This window comes from Labeo rohita, chromosome 12 (assembly GCF_022985175.1).
Source record: "Labeo rohita strain BAU-BD-2019 chromosome 12, IGBB_LRoh.1.0, whole genome shotgun sequence".
NCBI lineage: Eukaryota > Metazoa > Chordata > Actinopteri > Cypriniformes > Cyprinidae > Labeo > Labeo rohita.
In genome coordinates this window covers 2,845,521-2,869,474 of record NC_066880.1, presented here as the reverse complement: position 1 = coordinate 2,869,474, position 23,954 = coordinate 2,845,521, and the positions used below count along the sequence as shown (strand labels likewise).

The 23,954-nt window shown below is 34.4% G+C and overlaps 1 protein-coding gene across 1 annotated transcript in view; it reads left to right on the top strand.

Annotated features, from left to right (window-relative positions):
* Positions 1–2,526: 2,526 nt before the first annotated feature.
* Positions 2,527–23,954, top strand: part of LOC127174433 (disintegrin and metalloproteinase domain-containing protein 12) — a 123,516-nt gene continuing 102,088 nt past the window's right edge. The window contains exon 1 of the mRNA XM_051124870.1: positions 2,527–2,818. Coding sequence (XP_050980827.1) covers positions 2,716–2,818 — 103 coding nt within the window. The 5' untranslated portion in view covers positions 2,527–2,715. The remainder of the gene's footprint in view (positions 2,819–23,954) is intronic.

The window sequence follows — 23,954 nt, the reverse complement described above, 5'->3', positions numbered from 1 at the left end:
TTTTGTAGGCTTCTCATAATTATTTTTTATCCTTGTTATCTTTGATCAATGACTGGATTATTTTGTATATATATATATATATATACATATATATAATGTATATGTATATATATATATGCATATGTGACGATCTTTTTTTTTGCATTTAATTTTTGATAATCATTGCAATTTGTTAACACATCGTTGTCTAGTAGATCTTTTTACTATGAAGAAATACATTTAAATTCTTATTAATCACCTGTTTCTGAATGACCCGTGAACAATTCATGGAAAAAAAAATCCTGGTGGGCAGTGACATACATTAAGTAATATAATTATTTTGACTTGCTCTGACACTTATGCATGCATTAATATTTCATTAAATCATTCTTTAAAAGCGAACTGCTCTCCAAATGGGGGTTCAATGTTAAAGTCTGTTTCTTTTCTCCGGCTACGGGACAGTCTTTGAGTTGAGGTTGTGTTTCAAATGGATTTCTCCTCTCTCTTGAAGTTGGATCCATTCCTGTCTGATATTTTGAAATCGGGGTAATGCAAGAACCGAATGATGAAATCACAGTGTTTTGCTCTTTCGAAATGAGATTTCACTCATGTGGCTACAAACCGAGCGCTGTTGATGTTGTTATTGTGCTCAGATCTCTCCTGCATGTGCAGTTTGAGCTTTCTTTTGTGTTCTTTATGTGTTTCAGCTTTTAAATAATGCACAGGTTCATCATGGAAGTGCTGATTTCACACCTGCGTTAATGCTCTTGTGCAGCAGTCAATCAAGCCGGATTCACAGATTCAGTGCAGTAGTATTGAACCCGCAATGCACATTAAGACTCAACTCTAACTGTGGTGGAAACATGGTAGACAATTTGCATTATTAATTTAATTCTTTACTGATATAAGAGGTCACAAGAGGTCAGAAACAAGATTTAAACGAACCACAGCTATAGGCGGAAAATGCTACCAAAAACCACAAAGCAGTCATTTGAATCATTTGATTCAATGATCTTCTGGTAGTTTGGAAAACACTTCTGGACCATAAAACCAGTCATGAGTAGCACAGGTATATTTGCAGCAATAGCCAACAATACATTGTATGGGTCAAAAATATAGATTTTTCTTTTATGCCAAAAATCATTTGGATATTAAGTAAAGATCATGTTCCATGAAAATATTTTGTAAATTTCCTACCGTAAATATATCAAAACTTAATATGCATTGCTAAGAACTTAATTTGGACAACTTTAAAGCCGATTTTCTCAACATTATTGTACATATTGTATCTTGGCCAAATATTATATCCTAACAAACCACAAATCAATAGAAAGCTCATTTATGATGTAAAAATCTCATTTTCAAAAAGCTGACCCTTATGACTTTTGTAGTTCAGGGTCACATATAGTTTTATTCATATATATGTATGGTATTTTTCAAATAGAAAAAATAAATGTTAATAAATATTGTATATAAATGTAAATATATTTTAATATGCAGATATTTTAATGTCCATTATGTATATTTTATTCTCCATTACTACATTAAAAAAATTATAAAACGTATATTTTGTGTATATATGTATATATAGGCCTGCAACCATTAGCCGAAAGCGTGACGGCTAAAAGGACAAGCTTTACTACACTGAATAAACAGCTTTTTAGAGGAAACGGCTTATCATTTAATGAATCGACAGCCTATCTGCTAATCTTTAACATGTTTTACACTAAACAATACTTTTGGATTTAACTATTTCTAGTTTACCAAGAAAAAAAAAACTCTGTTTTATAAGAAGTCACTGACTTTTTGCGCCAGGTGGAATTCAGCTTTCGTCATTTCTCATTCATTATCCGTAAACGGCGATTAAGTGTCGCACAACTCATTGACGTCAAGGCTGTAACGTGATTGGTTATTAAGGGACACGTGATACAAGTTAGCCGTTACGCTTTCTTCAATAGTAAGTAAAACAGGTTTTGTACAGCTAAAAATAAGACCGGAAGTCAAACCCATAAAATTTACAAATGGCCGCGCCCACTCTTACGGTAAGAATATATATGTATATAAAAGTGACAGCCTACCCCATATATTGTTACTACTTCCCTGGTGAAAAAACCAGCATATGCTGGTTAGGTAGGTTTTGATGCTGGTTTAAGCTGGTCCTTTGCTGGTTCATGCTGGTCCTTGACCAGCAACATGACCAGCATAAACCAGCAAAGGACCAGCATAAACCAGCTAAGGACCAGCTTAAACCAGCATCAAAACCTACCTAACCAGCATTCCAGCATCAAAACATAGCTTTTTCACCAGGGTTGCCCCGTTATAGGTCAACATATGTTGACCTGAACCGTTTTTTATCAAGATAACCTTGAAACCCGGGCAAGGATTGTCTGCTAAGCCTTCCTATATTGTTATTGTTTGTTAGCGAATGTTAATGAACATTGTTATAAACTGTTACCGCCGTGTCTGGTCTTGCACTCATCCAAAATCACAGGAGTCAAGACAGCGGCGCGCTCGCGCACACACACGCGCGCACCAACATTTGCTTGGGTTCATATGGCTCGTGCGCTCATGGAGAGCTGATGTGTGGCGCGCGCGTCCAAACGCTCTGAGAGTCTCTCACATTTCAGGAAGTGTCGGAAGTCCTCAGCTGCTGTCCGTCTGCCGTCGCCGCTCTATATTATGGTCGTGCAACCGTGATCCGCGTGGATCGTCCGTGTGGATCTCCGGTCGGGCACCATGTCCACCCGGTACAGCCCAAAGCGTGCGCTCCTGCCCGCGGTCTGCGCGCATGTTGTGTCCGTGCTGACAGTGTGCTGCGCCGGGAGCATGTTTACAGCCGGTAAGACCAAATTTAACTGCTTTGTGCACTTACAACTTTCACATGACTGTGTGGCTGCGACTCAAAACATAGTGTGCTGCCTAGTCAAACAACGTTTTTGGGCATCACACAAAAGTAAACCTGCACAGTTTATTTCAAACACGAATGTTTTGACTTTGACTGGTAATTTAGATAAAGTAGCTTGCATTTAGGTTACTTGGCATAAAACATTACACTTCGTGTCTTAGGATCAGATTGAGTCTCTGTTCTCAGAGAGCACAGCTGATGAATGTTGGACAGTTTGTATGAAGAACATGCTCTGAATTCCCCAGAGCGGCAGTTTTAGGGCATATTTGTGATTTATTAATAGAGGCATTAACTGAACATCTGTGATTTGCTGGTGGTTTTTATTTCATAACTTGTTTGGCGACCAGACGATAATTATGAGTTCATGGTAATGATTTTGTGGCACATACAGCTGAATGTGAGGGGATCTCACAAAACCTGCTCTAGTCATACTTAAAGCAAAGTTTTTTCTTTCTTCTTTCTTTATTTTTTTTTGGACCAGTGAGATCGATTTATTTATTTATTTGAGAACCTATTTGATTGATTGCATTATTATTTGCATTATTTTTAAAAGCAATATGCAATCTCAAAATTCCCGATGCATTACAGTAATGAGAATGGCTGGGGTAAATATGCTTTATTGTCATAAAAATAATGCCTTATTTAGAAATTCTGGTGCGAATGTTATTTTTCGGCATTTATTTATTTATTTTATTGATTGCATTGTTTGCATTATTTTTAGATACGTTTAGCGAATTTCACCCTTACATGCATTCTTGTTACAATAATGTTTATGAATTTTTAATTTAGTATTTTTAATTGTGGAGTATATATACATCCTACACATATCATGGTCCTATTATTGTACTACGGATTTAATTATGCTAATTTTAAAATAAATTAAGAAATCATTACAGTATATTTAGTGTAATATTGTATGACTCTATTACAGTTATGAGGATCTTATGAGAATAATGGCATTAACATAAATAAATAATCTCAAATGCCCAGATGCATTATAGTAATGAGAATTGCTGGGGTAAATATGCTTAACTGTCATACAAATAATGCCATAATGCAGAATTTCTTGTGCAAAAATTGCTTTTTTTTCGGTTACACTTTACAATGATGTTCATTAGTTCACATTAATTACTTTAGTTAACATAAATCAAGAATGAACAATACTTCTACAGCATTTATTAATCTTACATAATGTTAATTTCAGCATTTACTAATGCATTATTTGTTAGCATCAGTTAATGGACTGTGAATTAATATGAACTAACAATGAACGACTGTATTTTCATTAACTAACAATAACAAATGAATACTGTAATTGTTCATTGTTTGTTCATGATAGTTAATACATTAACTAATGTTACAAAATTACACCTTATTGTAAATTGTACATTTTCCCTTTCAATTTGGGGATAAGATGATGTGGGTTTGTTTTTGTGGCATCCACCGATGTAGAGTTTGGACTGATTCAGTGTAAGGAGACTAAACCTGAACAACTGAGTTGCAGACGTTTCTCTCGCTCTCGCTCTCTCTAAACACATCATCATTGGTAAAGTGCTCTTAATTAACACAGAAAACAATCAGTCTCTCTTCGCCTCATGATGCTACATGTATTTATTTATGTGTGTGAGTGATGATTATGTTATTTTGTGCTCTGCTGAGGTAATTGCATGTAGACGATCATTAATAGTTAAAAGCTCATTCATCACAGACCCGGTAACTGATATGAAATGAGACGCCGTGCGGGTTTGGTGGACACAGTCACGGTGATTATATGATGCTAGCACTAATGAAACAAACCCGCTCCATGCAACTCTGGCAGATTTGATAAATGACACAGCGCTGCAGCGACATGGTGCTTGATCAGCCACAGATACTCTCATTAAATCACAGCGCTTATACAAAACAGGTGTGCTGGAGGGAGGAGGAGATGTGGGGCATCATACAACCATCATAGCTTACAGTATAATTTGGAGAAATGTAGCAGTGCATCACTTGCTCAACAATGGATCCTCTGCAGTGAATGGGTGCCGTCAGAATGACAGTCCAAACAGCTGATAAAAACATCACTAGTAATACAGTCCAACAGTTAACATCTTGAGGAGAAAACAACCCCAAACAAAACCCAAATCTACACCAAAATTATTTTTAGTGCAATTTAAAAAGTACCTTTTGGTTCTCAAGAATTGCTCCAATCGATTCTGATCGATAATTCTTGATCTCCAGAATGATTCTACTCTTGTTTGATTTGTTAAAAAGAACAGTCTTGTAGTCATTTGTGAGTCATTAAAGTGAGACATGGGGGCAGAGAAACCCAGAAAGATGAGTGTGGAAAGATGTGAGATGGAAGTCAAGAGAAAGAACACAGAGGAAGACACGAGGAAGAGAGACGAGCCCGTCTCGGTGGGGCGTAAATCCAGAAACCGTTGATGTGACAACAAGGTTACCGAGACACGCGATCAAAGCGGCGCCGATACCCAACATGTGTTTGAGAGAGGATGTCGACTACCGCGTGTGAACACTGTCCCTGAGTCTGCTACAAACGCTCCCGTTCCCTCCAGACGCAGCGAGTGGGAAAACCAGAAAGTTCATTGCCACTTCTGTGAGTGTGCTGGCATGTTTGAAGTTCGAGTTCAGCAGAAGATGAAAACTCTCATCATTTTCTCGCCCTCATGTCATTACAAATGTGCCTGGTTTTCTTTCTTCTGTGGAACACAAAAGGAGGCGTTTTGCAAAATGTCCAGGTGTTATAATAGGTTGTCAAGCTCAAAAATGAGAGAAATACTTTAGAAGTGGTCCATAGTACATAGACTACCATTAAAAAGTTAAAGAAATTAATACTTTTAGGTGGCAAGAGTGCATTAAGTTGATCAAAAGTGACAGTGAAGACAGGTTTTCAACATTGATAGTAATCAGTTTTTAAATTTCTTGAGCAGCAAATCAGCATATCTGAAAGATTTCTGAAGGATCATGTGACACTGAAGACTGGAGTAATGTTGCTGAAAATTCAGCTTTGCATCACAGGAATAAATTACATGTGAACATGCATCCAAATAGAAAATGGGTATTTTAAATTGTAATAATATTTCACATTTTTGCCCTTTTTGCTGCGTTTTTTTTAATCAAATCAATCCAACCTTGGTGAGCACAACTTTCGAAAACATTGAAAAAATCTTATGAAAGTGTGTATAATATTCCAAGCACCAAAATTTCACTTGTTATTAACTGAAAATCTACCCTGTAGCTCTGAAATCACATTCACAGTCAGAGTTTTAAATGCATCATGTTGAAAACCAATGTCAGAAGTTTGTTCACAAGTTGTACAAACTACTTTTATGGTGCATTTTTGACAAACATTCATTCAGTGTTCATACAGATACTGTAAAATACAATTCCAGGAAATTCTTTTCAAGCGCTACTTTTTTGATTTTCAAGAACTTCAATCAGAGATCTCACTTACTGAACAACGTCTTCATTTCAAATTCTAAAGAAAGAGAAATAAATAAATAAAAATATAGTGAAACAAAAGTAAAGTGAAGCCCATGCTAAGTATTACTACTAAAGTGTTACAAAGTATAGCATATTTTTACTATAATAAAACCATAGTTATATTTCTTAAGGGATTTGTATTTTTGTATACTTTTTATAACTATACTGCATTAATGGTTTGATGTTTTCTACTGTTTAAGAAAAAATCTGAAAAAAGGATTTGCGAACCCCCACCAAAGTCCCGATCCTAATCTAATGATTTGCGATCCGCGCTCCGAAGTTTCGATCTAAATCAAATGATCCACGCTCCAAAGTTCTGATCTAAATCAAATGATTCGCACTCCAGGCTTCGAAGTTCCGATCTAAAGCAAAAGATTCACGAACCCACTCCAAAGTTCTGATCTAAATCAAATTATCCGCGCTCCGAAGTTCCAATCTAAAACAAAAGATTCACGAACCCACTCCCAAGTTCTGATCTAAATCAAATGATTCACGATCTGCAGTCTGAAGTTCTGATTTAAAGCAAAATATTCACAAACCCACTCCAAAGTTCCAATCTAAATCAAATGATTCACAATCCACGCTCAAAAGTTCCAACCTAAAGCAAAAGATTCATAAACCCATTCCGAAGTTCCGATCATCGGAATGCTCTCTAGGCTCTGAAGTTCCGATCTAAAGCAAAAGATTCATGAACCCACTCCAAAGTTCAAATCATATGATTTGGGATCTGCACTCCGAAGTTCCGAACTAAAGCAAAAGATTCACGAACCCACTTCCAAGTTCCAAACTAAATCAAATGATGCACGATCCGCAGTCTGAAGTTCTGATCTGAAGGAAAAGATTCACAAACCCACTCCAATATTCCAATCTAAATCCAATGATTCTCAATCCACCCTCAAAAGTTCCAACCTAAAGCAAAAGATTCATAAACCCATTCCGAAGTTCCGATCTAAATCAAATGATTCACATTTCAGGCTCCGAAGTTCTGATCTAAACAAAAGATTCACAAAACCACTCCAAAGTTCCCATCTAAATCAAATGACTCGCAGTCCACGCTCAAAAGTTCAAGGGTTTTCCAGGCCTTAAATTTCAGTCGAAGTCGAATTCAAGCACTTCAAGCGCCTTGTATGCACACTGTTCATAGCATGGACAACAAAAGTTTCACAGAAGAAAGAAAATCTATTTTTGGCTGAACTGTACCTTTAAGATTTTCATGCACTCACTTCCTCTGGAGAAGAAACATCAACTCATCTTCCCACAATTCCCCCCTGGTGTGAAACTCGCCGCGTCTGTGACAGGAAGTGGTTACCTGGCTGCTGTCGTTAAAGGCTAATGAGTGCGTTTATCAGAACAGGTGCCTCCCCGCGGTCTCACGAGGGCCGAACGCATCCGCGCGGCTGTTTTCCGAGTCCAGCATGTGGTCCTGCATTAAGGACGCTGGAGGCGGAAAATGACTGGAAATCTTTAATAGTGTAGTTTTATGAGCAGGCGTCTGCAGAGATTGTTGGGTTTATGGGTACGGTCGGCTGTTAAATGCATGAGGGTCGCGGAGATGCCGTTCAGAAGCATCTGTTATTTCGCATTATTAAAGTTAACAGGAAATCTAAATTGACCCTATTTGCTTTAGTAATGCACATTTGTAGTCTTGTTGTGTATGCTTCATCAGTGCATATTATTCTAAAGCAACTTATTGTTGATTCCAATAGCCAATGTAAATGTTGATATCTAGAGAGGAGAGAGGCCTGTGCAGATTTAATCCATGCATTGAAATTTGCCGTATATTTGATCATTTTGAGTTTGTGGTCAGTGGCTGATTGAGCAGCAAATCAGTATTTTAGAATAATTTCTGAAGCATCATGTGACATTGAAGACTAGAGTAATGATGCTGAACATACACAGAAATAAATTACATTTTAACAGATATTCAAATGGAAAACAGTTATTTTAAATTGATATCATATTTTACAATTTTATTGATTTACTGTATTTTTGTGAAATAAATGCAGCCTTGGTGAGCAGAAGTGACTTCTTTCAAAAATTGCATTAAAAATCTTACTGACCAAAATATTAAATGGTAGTGTATGATCCATTATGGATGCTATTTTATGTTGATTTTAAAAGGTTTTTGATGTGTCATAAGTCCTTCAGATCAGTTTTTGGCTTTTATTATCATCTGAATCTTTTTTGGTGAACTGTTCCTTTAAGAGTGTATGGCATGTCAGACCTTTAAAACAGAAGTTTTTAAAGTCAAAAGTATTTTGAATTTGGAAAAAAAAAAACTATGCAAACTATCCAAAGTGACTTTTATTGCATTCAAGGTTTGCATTAAATCAGTTCATGAATCGCCTGGGAATCGAACCCATGACCTTGCTGTTGCAAGCGGCATGACCAAGCTACAGGAATGCCATTTGATTACATTTTGAATTTAATGTACGAAACAATAGACTTTAAAATGGGTAAAACTGGTATTTTATGTTTATATTAAAAGGTTTTTGATGTGTTATAAGTCCTTCAGATCAGTTTTTGGCTATAAGTATCATGTGGATCTTTATTTTGGGTGAACTGCCCCTTTAAGAGTGTATGGCATGTCAAACCTTTAGAACAGAAGTTTTTGTGCATCTAAGCTTCTGTAGACCTTCCATTCAACAAAAGTTCTGATTTGATATATGGAACATCCACTATGTTTCACAATGCATTTTGAATCATTTCATGTAGAGTTTAACACTCGTTCTATCTCCTCGTGTCTTTTTATCAAATGACATTTTCAACCGTACAGTACGTTAACGGTCCGAGCGAGCAAGCGCTCATCCGCGCTGCCAGAAATGGATCGCGGCAGAGCTGAAAACAGCTGAATGGGATTGAGTATCTGCTGGTGAATGCATGTCGGCCAGAAGGAGTTTCAGGCGAACCGGCAGCTGTTCATACGCCACTGGACCATTGAGAGAGAGAGAGCAAGAGACACCCTGGAAAAACAGAGCGTTGAGGGTGTGGGGGGTTAATGAAAGACAGACGGAGAGGAGTAGAGAGAGACGGATCCCGCGCAGTGACGGACAGTCGCACGCATGTAGGTTAAACAGTGCAGAGGGCGTCTGCACGCATGGGAGAGAAAGAGAGCGGACCAACGTTTAAACTCATCTGACCCCATCCAGAACCTTTCACCCTCTCAATATGAAGGGCAGAAGCGATTATGTTCTCAATAAAGCTCAACAGCGGCCGCCCACCTCTTCAACGGCTCTGTTTTTCTCATTCATCTTCTCCATGGGGAATTCAAAAACTTGAAGCAAACCAGCTCTGAGATGAATCACCATATTTCATCTGCTAAATGAATACATGTAAACGCTCGTACTTGAATTTGAAATTAAAAGTATTTGGAATTTTGGAAAAATGACAAATGTACAAAACTTTTTTCAGTTCTGCATTTATCCGAAGTGATATTAGATTTAAAGTTTGCATGTAAACAGTTCATGCATTACCTGGGAATCGAACCCTTGGTGTTGCAAGCGGCATGACTGAGCTATAAATGCCATTTGATTACATAAATTAATTTAATGTACAAAAATAACATTACTGTAGAAAACAATAGACTTTAGGTCATTGATAATGAGATTGAATAGCATAATAAAGTAATTAAGCATGATTTTGTAGAAATAAATTGATTTGTGGCTTCTACAGAAGCATGTTGTCACTGAACAAGCACTGATTTCATTATAGGTTCATACGTTATTAAATAAATCACTTTTTTTGTGGAAAAAAAGGATGAGAATTTGACTTTTTGCTTTTGTTTTTTTTTCCCCTCCAAGTCCGTTTGAGCCTCAGTGACGTTACTTCTTTCATGAAGTAATTATGAATATTTTTGAACTGACTCTTGGCTTTAATTATAAATGTTCGAGGTGGCGTGTTTCAAAGAAGCATTATAATTTCAGATTTCTGGGAAGTCTGGAGAGTCAGCATGAAATCATAATGGATCTTATTGACCTCCTTTTTGATGAATTTTAAAATATTTATTCAATGGATCATCAGCATAGATTATTTTGAATATAAAAATAGAATTCAACTTTATTTCAAGCTCTTTTGATCTTGATATAATATTGATCTATTATTGGCATTATTACTATGGAAGATTAATGGAGGTTCTGAAAGCAGAACAGAACGGTCAGTGCCAAATTCTGTAAATCTAATTTATCAGTATTTTTTAAATTAAATTTAAAATTAAATTAAATTAATTTATTTTTTAGTTTTGTTTTTATTTATGGATTGTGTGTATATATATATATGTACATATTACTATTATTATTATTATTATTTAAACAGAATTTTTTTCTAATGCATCTGAAGAATTGTTTTTTTTTTCAATATTTTAATTGTAATTTTATTTATGTTTTTATTATTTTTTAATGTATGGATTGTATATTTATATACATATTATTATCATATTAATATTATTATTACATTTATTTTTATACAGAACATTTTCTAATGCATTTGAAGTATTTTGGATTTTCTCAATATTTTTATTGATTATTAAATCACAATATTAAACTATATTATTGTAGTGTAAAATAAAACCCAAATATTTAACAAAAATAACATGTTAGTGTTGTTTCCTCAATATTTTATTGTAATTTATGTATGTATTGGTTATTTATTTATTTGTATTAATTTTCTAATTTTTTAATTATTATTAGTATTATTACTATGGTAGATTTATGGAAGTTTTAGAAAGTAGAATAGAACAGTCATTGCCAATTTCTGTAAATATAATTTATCAGTACTTTTTTATTGAGATTATTAAATCACAATATTAAACTATATTATTGTAGTGTAAAATAAAACCCAAATATTTAACAAAATAACATGTTAGTATTATAAATAAGTAAACTTAATTTTTGACTCAATTTTATTTATTTATTTTAATTTTTATTTATGTATTGTATATTTATATAGATATTATTTACAGATTATAATTATTATTGTTATTATTATTATTTATACATAGAACTTTTTCTAGTGCTTTTTTCAATATTTTTATTGTAATTTTATTTATGGTTTTTTTTATGATTATTGTTATTATTGCAAATTTAAAACCGTGCCAAATTCAGTAAATTCATTCAAGCTTTACTTCTTTTTTCACTGATATTTTCCATGAGTCCCTGAACCCTACTTTGAACCCCTGTTTTACAGCACTATTAACACGTCATTAAAAGACTTCCTTAAAGGTGTGAAGACTCTTCAGATCACACTGACCCGTAGTAGCCTCTACGTGTCCATTTGGCTCCATTATATGCTCCACTGCCATTTAAACTCAGCAACTGTTAGTGCTGCAATAAACATTTTGTTGCGTTTCATTCCAGATTTTTCTAGTTTGAGTTTCAAGATGTAGCTGTGGTGCCCTTGATGTGGGGAACCAAGGCCTGTGATGTGATGAATCATGTAGTTTGTGCGTGTTCACCCTTCATTAGAGACCCTCCCTGGGATTAAACACCCTCATACGACGTCTGCCGCATTTTGAAGGAGGATCGGTCTCATCTGCCACATCACATACCTGAGCTGAGCCTTCGGCCTTCGGCACGGATAATTTCCCCTGGCTTCCTGGAACCGTCCGTGAGGATGTGTCTGGAATCACGGATCACTGGGTCCTGTGATGCCGAGGTCTGTTGCTCTCGGTTTAGGTGGTCTCGGGGGGTCTTCGTGCACGAGCGGAGCTCACAGCGTACACAGGTGTGACCGTGGAGCCGGTTCAGGTGATCCATCATGGGCTGTGAGAGTGAGTTTTATTCAGTGCATGACCAATCCGTCATGTGTGGCCTTCAACATCTTTAGTAGCTGCACAGCAGGGACAACGTGATGCACGACAGACCTCTGAAATCACATTTTTTAGACTAATTTGCTAGTGCACTCCTAAAAGCAGCAGATATATGTAAAATCTACTGTCTTTTAGGGTCTCATGATATTGGGGGAAAGAAAGACTTTGTGGAATTTTGGTTTTCTGCGATATGAAAAAATTCAGGAATTTAATAAAACTTAAATTACTTAAATTTGGAAAATATTAATCCTTTTAGAATGATAAAGGTGATTTTGTGAATCTGCATAGAATATAAAAAAAATAATTGAATAAAAAAAGTGAACCATCCTTTTAGGTTTGAAAAATTTGGGACAGTTTATTTTGTTTTATTTTTTATTTTTTATTTTATTTTATTTTATTTGTTCAGTGACCAAAATTAAAAAGAATATGCCTATAAAATAATATTAGCTTATTATGTGATTTATTGTTAAATCTAAATATAAAACAAAATCTAATTTTTAGAAATATATTGTAACAATACAATTGTAGTGTAAAATTTAAAATGTTTAATAAAAATGTTATAGCACAACTATAACATTATATAAGTACTATTTATGTCTTAATTGCTTCTTAATATTGATATTTTGTCTTGTTTTTTTGGGGGGGGGGGGCATCTCCACTTTTTGTTCAGTAAAATGCTCTTTAGAAAAATGCTCTCAATTTTAAAAAAATAAACCCTTATGACTGGTTTTGTGGTCCAGGGTCACATATTTGGAAATTATTACTCATTCTAGAATTATTTGTTATATTATACTCTCCTTTATATTAAAAAAATGAATCTGATATGAACCACCTTCCAGCTTCCTCTCAAAGGAAACATGAAACAAAATCTGTGATGGCTTTTTAATGGAGTGATGCATGTAAACATCGCTTGAACTTCAGTATGAAATACTGAATAGATTTTTTCTTAATCTTGCTGTTGAAAAACAGAGAACAGCAACAAACACAGTTTGGCATGTGGGTTCTGTATGCATTGTTTAAATGAAAGTGGATCATGTTAATTTTGTAGAGATGATGTCATGAGTATGAGCAGCAGAGCTGACCATGTGACCTGGCCTGGTCTAAAGGTCACGTGAGGTTCTCTGCATGGTTCTGGCTTCTCTCAATGGGCATATGCTGCTGGATCCGTGTGCCAAACGCAGGTGGCTCTGGAGCTCTCAGATGTCCAGCGAGCCCACCAGACCTCCTGCCAAAACCCCCTGATAAATTCTCCTTTGTATAGACAGTTCTCAAAGGCATAAAATATGGTCAGAAAGCTTTCAAAGGTATGTAGTTTAGAGATCGACCGATAAGATATATATATTTAAGGTCAAAAGTTTACAGAATCTGTAAAATGTTAATTATTTTAGCAAAATACAAAATTCATGTTGTTTTTTTATTTAGTACTGACCTTTGAGTTTGGCAGTGATTGTTTAGTGATAGTTGTTCATGAGTCCCTTGCTTGTCCTGAACGGTTAAACTGCCTGCTGTTCTTCAGAAAAATCCTTCAGGTCCCACAAATTCTTTGGTTTTCCAACATTTTTGTGTATTTGAACCAGTGGCGATTTCTTTAAGACTGCAAGGGAAGCTCGGCTTCCCCTATAATGTCACAAAATTAATGGTCAAATTATGTACTATTGTATTAACATTTTATTGACTAAAAATGCGTTAGAAAACGTTCATCTCAAAGACGAGTTCGTTCAGAATCAGTTAGATATAGCAGGTCGGCTGACTTGATTTTCTTCTCATACATTTCCCCGTTGAAGCCCAGCGTCCATTGACTTCAATGCGGCTGCTTTGAACGTTTTTTTTCAGTGCTTTGAAACTAGACGGTCATTGGATAAACGCTGCGATTATGTCCCGCCCACGGACGCTCAGCGTCTCTGGGGGTGAATGAGGAGCAAATGAGGAGTGGGCTGGCCTGGACTCCGAGCTTCTGCGTGATGATTGGAGGGTCTGTCGAAAGATTGCATCTCCTTTTGACTGACAGCGATTTTGTACTATAAGGAATCGCTGAAGCTATTCGCGCTCAGTCCCATCGCGGATTTCTCAAGTTCAGTCGAAATAAAAACTGCTGCAACCTATTTCTTTATATTTGCTTGGAGAAATTGCTTGATTTTCATCATACATTTCACACAATTATACACCACATTCCTTGTTTCACTTTTACAGAGTTACCTAGCGTAATAGCCGAAAATGAGCTTCCCCTATTTGACAGACCAGTAGCCGCCACTGATTTGAACCCCTTCCAACAATGACTGTGTGATTTTGAGATCCACCTTTTCACACTGAGGACAATTGAGGGACTCATATGCAACTATTACAGAAGGTTCAAACACTCACTGAAGCTTCAGAAGGAAAAACAATGCATTAAGAGGCGGGGGTGAAAACTTTTGAACAGAATGAAGATGTGTACATTTTTCTTATTTTGCCTAAATATCATATTTTTTCATTTAGTAGCTACAGAAGATACTTACATGTTGCCCAGAAGACAAAATTAGAAAAATGTACACTGCATTCTGTTCAAAAGTTTTCACCCCCCGGCTCTTAATGCATCGTGTTTCCTAATGGAGCAACAGTGAGTGTTTGAACCTTCTGTAATAGTTGCATATGAGTCCCTCAGTTGTCCTCAGTGTGAAAAAATGGATCTAACCATCATATAGTCATTGTTGGAAAGGGTTCAAACAAACAAAAATTCTGAAAAAAACAGAATTTGTGGGACCTGAAGGATTTTTCTGAAGAACAGCAGGCAGTTTAACTGTTCAGGACAAACAAGGGACTCATGAACAACTATCACTAAACAAAAACACAGCTGTGGATCATTCAGGTAACAACACAGTATTAAGAATCAAGCGTTTGTAAACTTTTGAACAGGGTCATTTTTATAAATTCAACTATTATTTTCTCTTGTGGACTGTATGTAAATGTCTTTTATGTGAAATATTGTAATGAGGTCAGTACTAAATAAAAAAAATAACATGCATTTTGTATGATCCCTCTTATTTTGGTAAAAAAAATAACATTTTGTAGATTCTGCAAGGTGTATGTAAACTTTTGACCTCAACTGTATTCCCAAGGCCGATATATCGGCTAACATTTTATATTACCTGCCTTTCTTTTTCATTATTGGTATGGGCCAATAAGGTTTTTTTTGTTTATTTCTTTGTTTTGTTTTTTTGGCTGATGTGTCAGTAGGGGGACTTTTATTTTCACCCTGCAGAGAAAGACACTCTAATTAATAAATTATTAGACAGAATTTTCAAACATTAAACAAAAAAGTATTACAGCATTTGCTTTTCTATTATTAGTAAAGGCAAATGCACATCTGCCAAAAAATATGCTCTGCCTTTTTTTTTATTTGCTGAAATATAATTAAGATTGCAAACAAAATTAACAGATTATTTCATTTTTATTAATTTTCAGTTTATTCATTTGAGCAATTTCTCTTTTTTTTTGTGAAAGACACTTGCTAAATTTAATGAAGTTTATTTATAGTTTTATTTTTATGAAGTTACATTTTTTTATATGTATTAATTTTTAACTTATTTCTAATTTAGTAAATATTGTGTAAATTAAAAATGCATTTCATTTTAGCATTTGTTCTACATGTGTTTTTAATTTCCTTAACTAGTGTTATCTTTGGCTTTATTTCAGCCATTGGCCACCATACTCTCTAAGATATATAAAAAAAAGAAATCAATATCGGATGACATGCTGCATTTAGATTTTGTGCTTAATTTTCATATTAACATTCTTATATTCAATTTGATGGTGATTATATTTTTTTACAACATATTTTAGAAGTAAATCTGTGTTGTGAATGAAATTTCATGTTGACTTTAAAGGCATAGTTCACCCAAAAATGAAATTTCTGTCATTATTCAGTTGTTTATTATATGTGACCCTGGACTACAGAACCAGTCATGAGGTTTTGTGGTCCAGTGCTGTATGGTTTGTTAGGATAGGACAATATTCTCATCCCCAAACATTCTCAATGCAGTTTAGATCAGGGGAACATGCAGGGTGGTCCAAAAGAGCGACATTATTCTCCTTCGTCAGGTGGGCGTTGTGAACTGCAGTATTGTCCTGTTGAAAGACCCAGTCATTACCACACAGACGAGGGCCCTCAGTCAAGAGGGATGCCCTCTGCAACTTTTGACGTCCCTGCACAACCTGAAGCTCCATTTTCCCATTGAAGGAAGAAGCACCACAGATCATGATGGAGCCTCCTCCACTGTGCCGTGTAGAAAACATCTCCAGTGGGATCTCCATGTAACGTTGGAAGCCATCAGGACTGTCCAGGTTCTTACACCTTTCAAGGTCCCATGTTTGGTGCTTTTTTTGTTTTGTTCAGGGGTGTATATAGAAGATATTTTGAAGAATGTTGGTGAACAAACAGATGACGGTAGCCGCCTTCCATGGTATAATGTAAGTCAATGGCTACCGTCAACTGGTTGGTTACCAACATTCTTCAAAACATCATCTTTTATGTTCAGCAGAAGAAAGAAACTCATATAGGTTTGGAACAACTTAAGGGCAAGTAAATGAATACAATTTTTTTTTATTTTTGGCTGAACAATCCTATTAAGTGGCCAGGAAGTCCGTTTAGGATCTGCGTATGGAAACTCAGCTGTGGATCTGTCACGGTGACATGGGCGCACAGCTGTGAACTTTTAACGGGACTGTGGAGGCCTGCTCCTCCGCTGCCTTTTGTCTGAGCATGTGGCACACATGTGAAACAGCTGGCACATTTTACACACATACACATGATTGCTAGCACACGTCACTTACGCACACAAGGCAGGTTCTTGTTAAGAAGTCAGCGGGCACAGAGGTCACACTGGGCGCCCAGCAGGGGGCGTCTCATTCACTGCGTCCTGCCCGGGGACATCAGCATTGTCCTGCTCAAAGGGACAGTGTATGAAGAAATCAGCTCTCTCTGTTCTGTTCCTTCTGATATATTGGCACTTTGCATGGTGCAGCACATTGACAGAAGCTCTGAAGAGCAAGTGGGAAGTTACGTTTTAAAGTTTTGATGTGATAAAGGCTTCAGTTGAAACAGAAAAAGTATTTTATGTTTTGATGCCATAGGAGATACTTTTTCTTTAGAAAACTTCTATATTCCGGTTCTTCAAAGATCTAAAAGCTGTTTTTACGTTAACAGATGATGCCAGTAGCAAATTGCATGGATCTGAAGAACCTCTAATGTTACATCAAGAGCGTTTTAAGATCAACATGAAACATTTGCAACCTTCTTCACTTCTAATGCATTTTTGAGCGAAACAAGATATTCAATAAGAAAAAATAGGACAGGACTTGATTTGATTCATCAGGAATGCTGGGATTGTGAAAAGTGGATGTTACGAACTAGAATTGAGCCTTGAGGGAGCTTGAAAACTTATGTTGATGAAAGATTATGAAGGCAACATTTTTCTTTTTGAAATGATGTGCGCATATGTGTGGCCAAATCTAGGATGCAATCTGTTTGTTAACTTGTTTAAGTTAGAACAGGTTTTTTCTTTGGAACTGATTGGTTGTAGACTTCTTTGATCTCATGCACCTCCATTTTTGAGCATTAATTAAGATTTATTTGTGGATCATTTTCGCATTGTTCACTTGAAAACTGAGGTGCATAAACTCAGATTGGTATATTATTAAGTATATTTAGACATATTTTAAATATATTTCAAAATATACCAAAAAATGGCAAAAATATATTTTAAAATATATTTCAAAATATTAAAAAAATGGCTAAAAATATATTTGTTAAAAATGTTTCAAAAAATATTTGCATGAATATATTTTCTACCAATATATTTTTGGCCATACACACACACACACACACACACACACATACATATATATATATATATATATATATATTTCAAAATATGCACAAAAAATAGCAAAAATATATTTTAAAATATATTTCAAAATATACAAAAAATGGCTAAAAATAATTTTGTTAAAAATGTAAATATATATATATATATATATATATATATATATATCAATGCAATAAAATACATTCTTATGTCAAATTTGAAGATAGACTTTGTTGTCTATAAAACGTATGAACACATTTAAATAAAAAAAAAATCTAAATATTATCAAAATGTAAAAATGAAAAAAAAAAAAAAAATATATATATATATATTTCAAAATATGCACAAAAATAGCAAGAATATATTTCAAAATATATTTCAAAATATACAAAAATGTTTTTAAATATATTTGCATAAATATATTTTCTACCAATATATTTTTGGCCATATTTTGTAAGTTTTTGAAAATATATTTAAAAAATATAAATGTATTTAAAAAAGAAACTAAATTAAAAATATATTTTGCACTATATATATATATATATATATATGCAATAAAATACATTCTTATAAGTCAAATTTGAAGAAAGATTTATAAAAGAAAGACTCTATAAAACGTATGAACACATTTGAATAAAAATAAAAAAATAAAATGTTTTTTGGAAAGATGTTGTACCTTGTTTGAACGGTCAGTAAATTTGATTCCAATTATAACTAGAAAATGAAAATCCTCTCCAAGTCAGAATGACCAGAACACAACATGATGGTTATGAAAGAAAATAGGGTCAGTTTTGCTTTCATGTTGATTATAATCTCCAAAACAAACAACAAGCAACCTTTGACTGCAAAAGATGGTTCTTAAGAAAAGCTGTTTTTGAATCTGAGGTAACCTATGACTTCTAAACTCTTGTACTTGTGATTGTCTCTCAGTTTGAAGTAGACTGTTATAAGAGTAACCTGTTACTTTCTTGCGAACAGAAATCATAGGTCATGTAGGCTGAATCTTCTCTGAGTGTTTCTGTGCAGGACCCTGATGTCACCAGTGGGACATCAATTGTGTGTTTGTTTAGTGTCGTCTTGTAGGCTGAGCTGTTTAAACTGGAGTTTGGCCAAAATAAACAGTCACTCCACAATCACAGTGAGGAGTTGAACGTTAATGAGATAAGAATGATGTTCAGAGATGATGTTTAGAGCACTGCTGCAAAGTCAGCATCACTCTTACTGTCCTTCATGCTGAAGGCTGAGATGTGAACAATCCAATTTGAATTGTTTTGAGAAAGAGTTTAAACTCCAATTCAGTTTCTGAATTTGTTTTGAGGTGTCAAACAGAATGCAGAATTGCATTTTGAATTAAAATGTGAAGAAGCAGAAATGCATAGCAATTCATATAATGCTCATTTTTAACTAGAAAAGCAAAACTTATCAAGACAAACTCTAAATATTGGCTTCACAAAGCATTTGGCAATTTGGATCAAAGTTAAAAGGTTTTCACATTTGGACATTTATAAGCCGGATGGATGGATGGATGGATGGAAGGATAGATATTCATTAGACTGATTCAATCTGGTAGTCTTTCTGAAATAGTCCTTTAAAGAATTAGTTCATGAGAGTTGGTTGTTTTATAATTAGACAATGCTGATTGCTCTGTATTTTTTTTTTTTTTTTTTTTTTTTTTTGGATTTGGTAAAAAAATGAATTCATAAGAGATATTTGTTTTTGAATCAGCCAGGGCTCATTGCTCTGTATTTTTTGATTCAGTAAGAAGAATCAGTTCATAAAAGTAGTTTGTTTTTGAATCAGCCAGTGTTGATTGCTGTTAGGGTTTTTTTAATTATGTAAAAAGAATCAACTGATAAGAGTTGTTTGTTTTTAAATCAGCCAATGCTGATTGCTCTTTTTTTTTTTTTTATTGATTGATTCTGTAAAAAGAATCAGTTCATAAGAGTTGTTTGTTTTTGAATCATCCAGAGCTGATTATTCTGTATTTATTCATTTATTGATTGATTCTGTAAAAAGAATCAGTTCATAAGAGTTTGTTTTTGAATCAACCAGTGCTGATTGCTCTGTAGATTTAGATTCGGTAAAAGGAATCAGTTCATAAGAGTTGTTTGTTTTTAAATCAGCCAGTGCTCATTGCTCTATATTATTTAATGACTGATTGATTGATTGATTCAGTAAAAAGAATTGGTTCATAAGCGTTGTTTGTTTTTGAATCAGCCAGTGCTGACGGCTCTGTATTTTTTTGATTCGGTAAAAAGAATCAATTTATAAGATTTGTTTGTTTTTGAATCAGCCAGTGCTGATTGCTCTGTATTTTTTTGATTCAATAAAAAGAATCAGTTCATAAGAGTCGTTTGTTTTTAAATCAGGCAGTGCTGATTACCCTGTATTTTTTTGATTTGGTAAAAAGAATCAGTTCATAAGAGTCACTTGTTTTTGAATCGGCCTGTGCTGTTTGTTCCGTTTTTTGTTGTTGTTGTGGTTTGTTTTGTTTTGTTTTGTTTTTATTTGGTAAAAAGAATCAGTTTATAAGAGTCATTTGTTTTAGAATCAGTCAGAGTTGATTGCTCTGTATTTTTTTATTTTTTTATTTATTTATTTTGTAAAAAGAATCAGTTTATAAGAGTTGATTGTTTTTAAATCAGCCAGTGCTGATTGCTCTGTATTTTTTTGATTTGGTAAAAAGAATCAGTTCATTAGAGTCATTTGTTTCTGAATCAACCAGTGCTGATTGCTCTGTATTTTTTTGATTCAGTAAAAAGAATCAGCTCATAAGAGTCTTTTGTTATTGAATCAGACACTGCTTATTGTGCTGTATGTTTTTTTTTTCATTAATAAGAATTGATTCATAATAGATGGATGGAGAGATATTGGAAATTTCACCTGTATAAATTTAGGTTTAGTTTGTGTTTTTCCATATTTAGTAAATTAGCTTTTGCAGACCAGGATGGACAAACACTTCATTTGCCAGATTGCATTACCTGTGTTTGTTTATTTATGGCAGTTCATTAATTTCTTCTTCGGAACTCTGTCTCTCTTGTTTTTTTTTGAAAGTTTTATTTTTGAAGCTTGGCAACATTTAACGTGTTTGTCTTTACCAAGGTCTCTTGGCTTGTAACATCTGTAGCCACAAACTCACATGAACTCGTTCAAAGAAGCAGGATGCTCTTGGGGGGGTATGTCAGTAAATCCCAGTGTGTTTTCACTGCAGATTCTCCTCCTTTATCCCAACACGATGTGAGCAGCACCACTGATTACATTCATCTGTATCAGTGGATTATTTCATTATTCCGCATAAGCCGGACATCAGCCTGCACTCACGGACCCGACGGACAATTTCCTGTTTTCTCCCGGTAAAGACGGAGGCGGGCCTGTCGTTGGGTATTCCTCATCATCTGTCTCGGATTAACTTGAATTCGGCTTTTTTTTGCCTGTGTTTTCTTCTGTCGTACATTTGTTTTCAATGTAAGGACAGTTTGTCTTGTAGCGCTGGGATTTTCATGCTCTCGTTGAGCGCTGGAGGCACAAATCGTGTTTTCCTCTCCTGCATCTTTGTGTCACTCTCAATCTGGACGGCGGCCCGTGTTTTCGACACAGCGTCTGTTTGAGCTTTCTTCTATTTTTCTCTTTGTTCATGTGGAGAGTCATCAGCGTGTCGCCCACGGCCGTGTTTTTCATATTTAATCAAATGCAGTACACCAGCGGGATGTGAACATGCTGAGTGGCTTTTTCACAGAGAGATGTTGTCACTGAGCCGCAGGTGTTTTCAGAGACAACCATTAGTGGTTACCTGGGTAGTTTGGCTGCATGCTTGAAAATACTTATTGTAGTAGAGGACAGTGGAGCCTTCCTGGAAAGAGCAGCTAAAGTTGTCTGGCTAGTTTATACTTGTTGTCATGGATTAAATGCACATTTCTGAGGGAGACCCCATCCTGCACCGGGCCTGAGACTGAGATGGCTCTGCTGGTTAGTGCTAGTTTAGCGCTGGTCTGACCGCTGAGCTGGTTATGAATGCTGTTACAGTAACAAGCAAAACGCAGCTTTTCAAATTGGTCGACCGCTAAGTGTGGACAGTATAATCTTTTTTTTTTTTTTTTTTTTGCATATGAGTAATTCTGTGTCAGCAACAGTGTAATTCATGTATATAGTCATATAGTCATATTCAGTCAATTTTATTAAAAATATCTATATTTTTGGATAATTCAGTGAATAAAATACTTTGTTATAAATGCTTATAACGAAAAAGTAGCCTACTTTATTTATTTATTTATTTATTTTTCTATGATATATTTTTACAATCTTATCTCTTGTATGAATAATTAATATGATTAAAGTCATAATAATAATAGTACATGTTGTACATGTTTTTATTATTATTATTATTATTAAAAATATTAGGTTGTAATGCCTGTTTTGTGTAATTCTTATAAATGGGTAAAACATTTATCCATGTATATGAAACATTTATTTGAAGATACTTCTTCTGTTTGTTTACTTTTATTATTATAGAAATATTTTTTTTTCAAAAAATAATATTATATTTTTACAATATTATCTCTTATATGAATTTAATTTAATATTATTAATGCAATAATAATAATAATAATTATTATTATTATTATTATTGTTATTATTATTTAAAATATGATGTTGTAATGTATGTTTTGTATAATTCTCATAAATAGATAAAGCCTCAAAATGAAAGATACTTACCTTCTGTTTGTTTGTTTGCTTGCTTATATTATTATAGAAATATTTTTCTATATTATATTTTTACAGTATTATCTCTTGTATGAATATTATTTAATATTATTAATGCAATAATAATAGTAATAATAAGTATTATTATTATACAGATTATAATTATTTATTATAATTATTATTGTAAAATATAATATAATTGTATAATTCTAATAATAATTAAAAAATAATAACTGTTATTGTTGTTATTGTTATTATTAAGTTGTAATATCTGTTTTGTATCATTCTTATAAATGGATACAACTTAAAATGTAAGATACTTTACCTCAGTTTGTTTATTTATATAATTATTATATAAATTTTTTATTCTAGAATATAATTATTTTTAAATAATAGTATCTCTCTTATGTTAATGTTAATTATTTATTTTATTTTCTCTTTTTTTATTTGGAACGTGTTGGATTCCAAAGCTCAGATTATAACAGAAGTCTGACATGCTCTTACAGATGGTTAAGCTGGTCAAGTAAAGTAGTCTGGTTGGTTTAGTTAGGTCAAACTAGCACACAAGCATCCAAATCACAACGTATGCTTGTTTTTTCAGCAGGGGGACAAAGTAAAGACGGATCCGTCTGCTTCAGTCGAGGTAAAGGCTCCGCTCTGATTAAATTTAAATAAAAGCGGTGGATGAAAGATTTGGTGCTTCATTTGCAATGAAAGAAAAAGTCTGTTAGGAAATGGTTCATATTGCACAGGCTGTCACATCGAGGGGCTTGTGTAAGACAGAAAACAGCCCGCTGGGTGTTCGGGAGGAGCGTCGGGGGCGTTTGCTCGTGCTGCACTGATGAGGCTTTAGAAGGGGTTTGTGGCTGTTATATTTAAGTGGTTATAGGCCAAAAACGCATGATTAATTTTTGGAGATGTTTTCCCTCACATCCCCTCAGGTCCAGATGTCAGACAAAGATGCTGCATGTGAACTTTACTTCAGACTCCCACTGGAAATTAGACGCTGTTTGTTGCAAGTTCTCAGACTTACAAAATCCTAAAAAAAAAACAAAAAACTGTAGATTGAAACACCAGATCTGACAGATGCTGACTTGACACAACTAAGGTCTTAGCAAGTTTAGACTGGTCTCCAAGCTTGGCCTTCCACTTAATAAACGTCTTTCATATTTTTAATATAAAACATTGACCCACACTTTTTACTGCCATAACCATATATATATATATATATATAAAA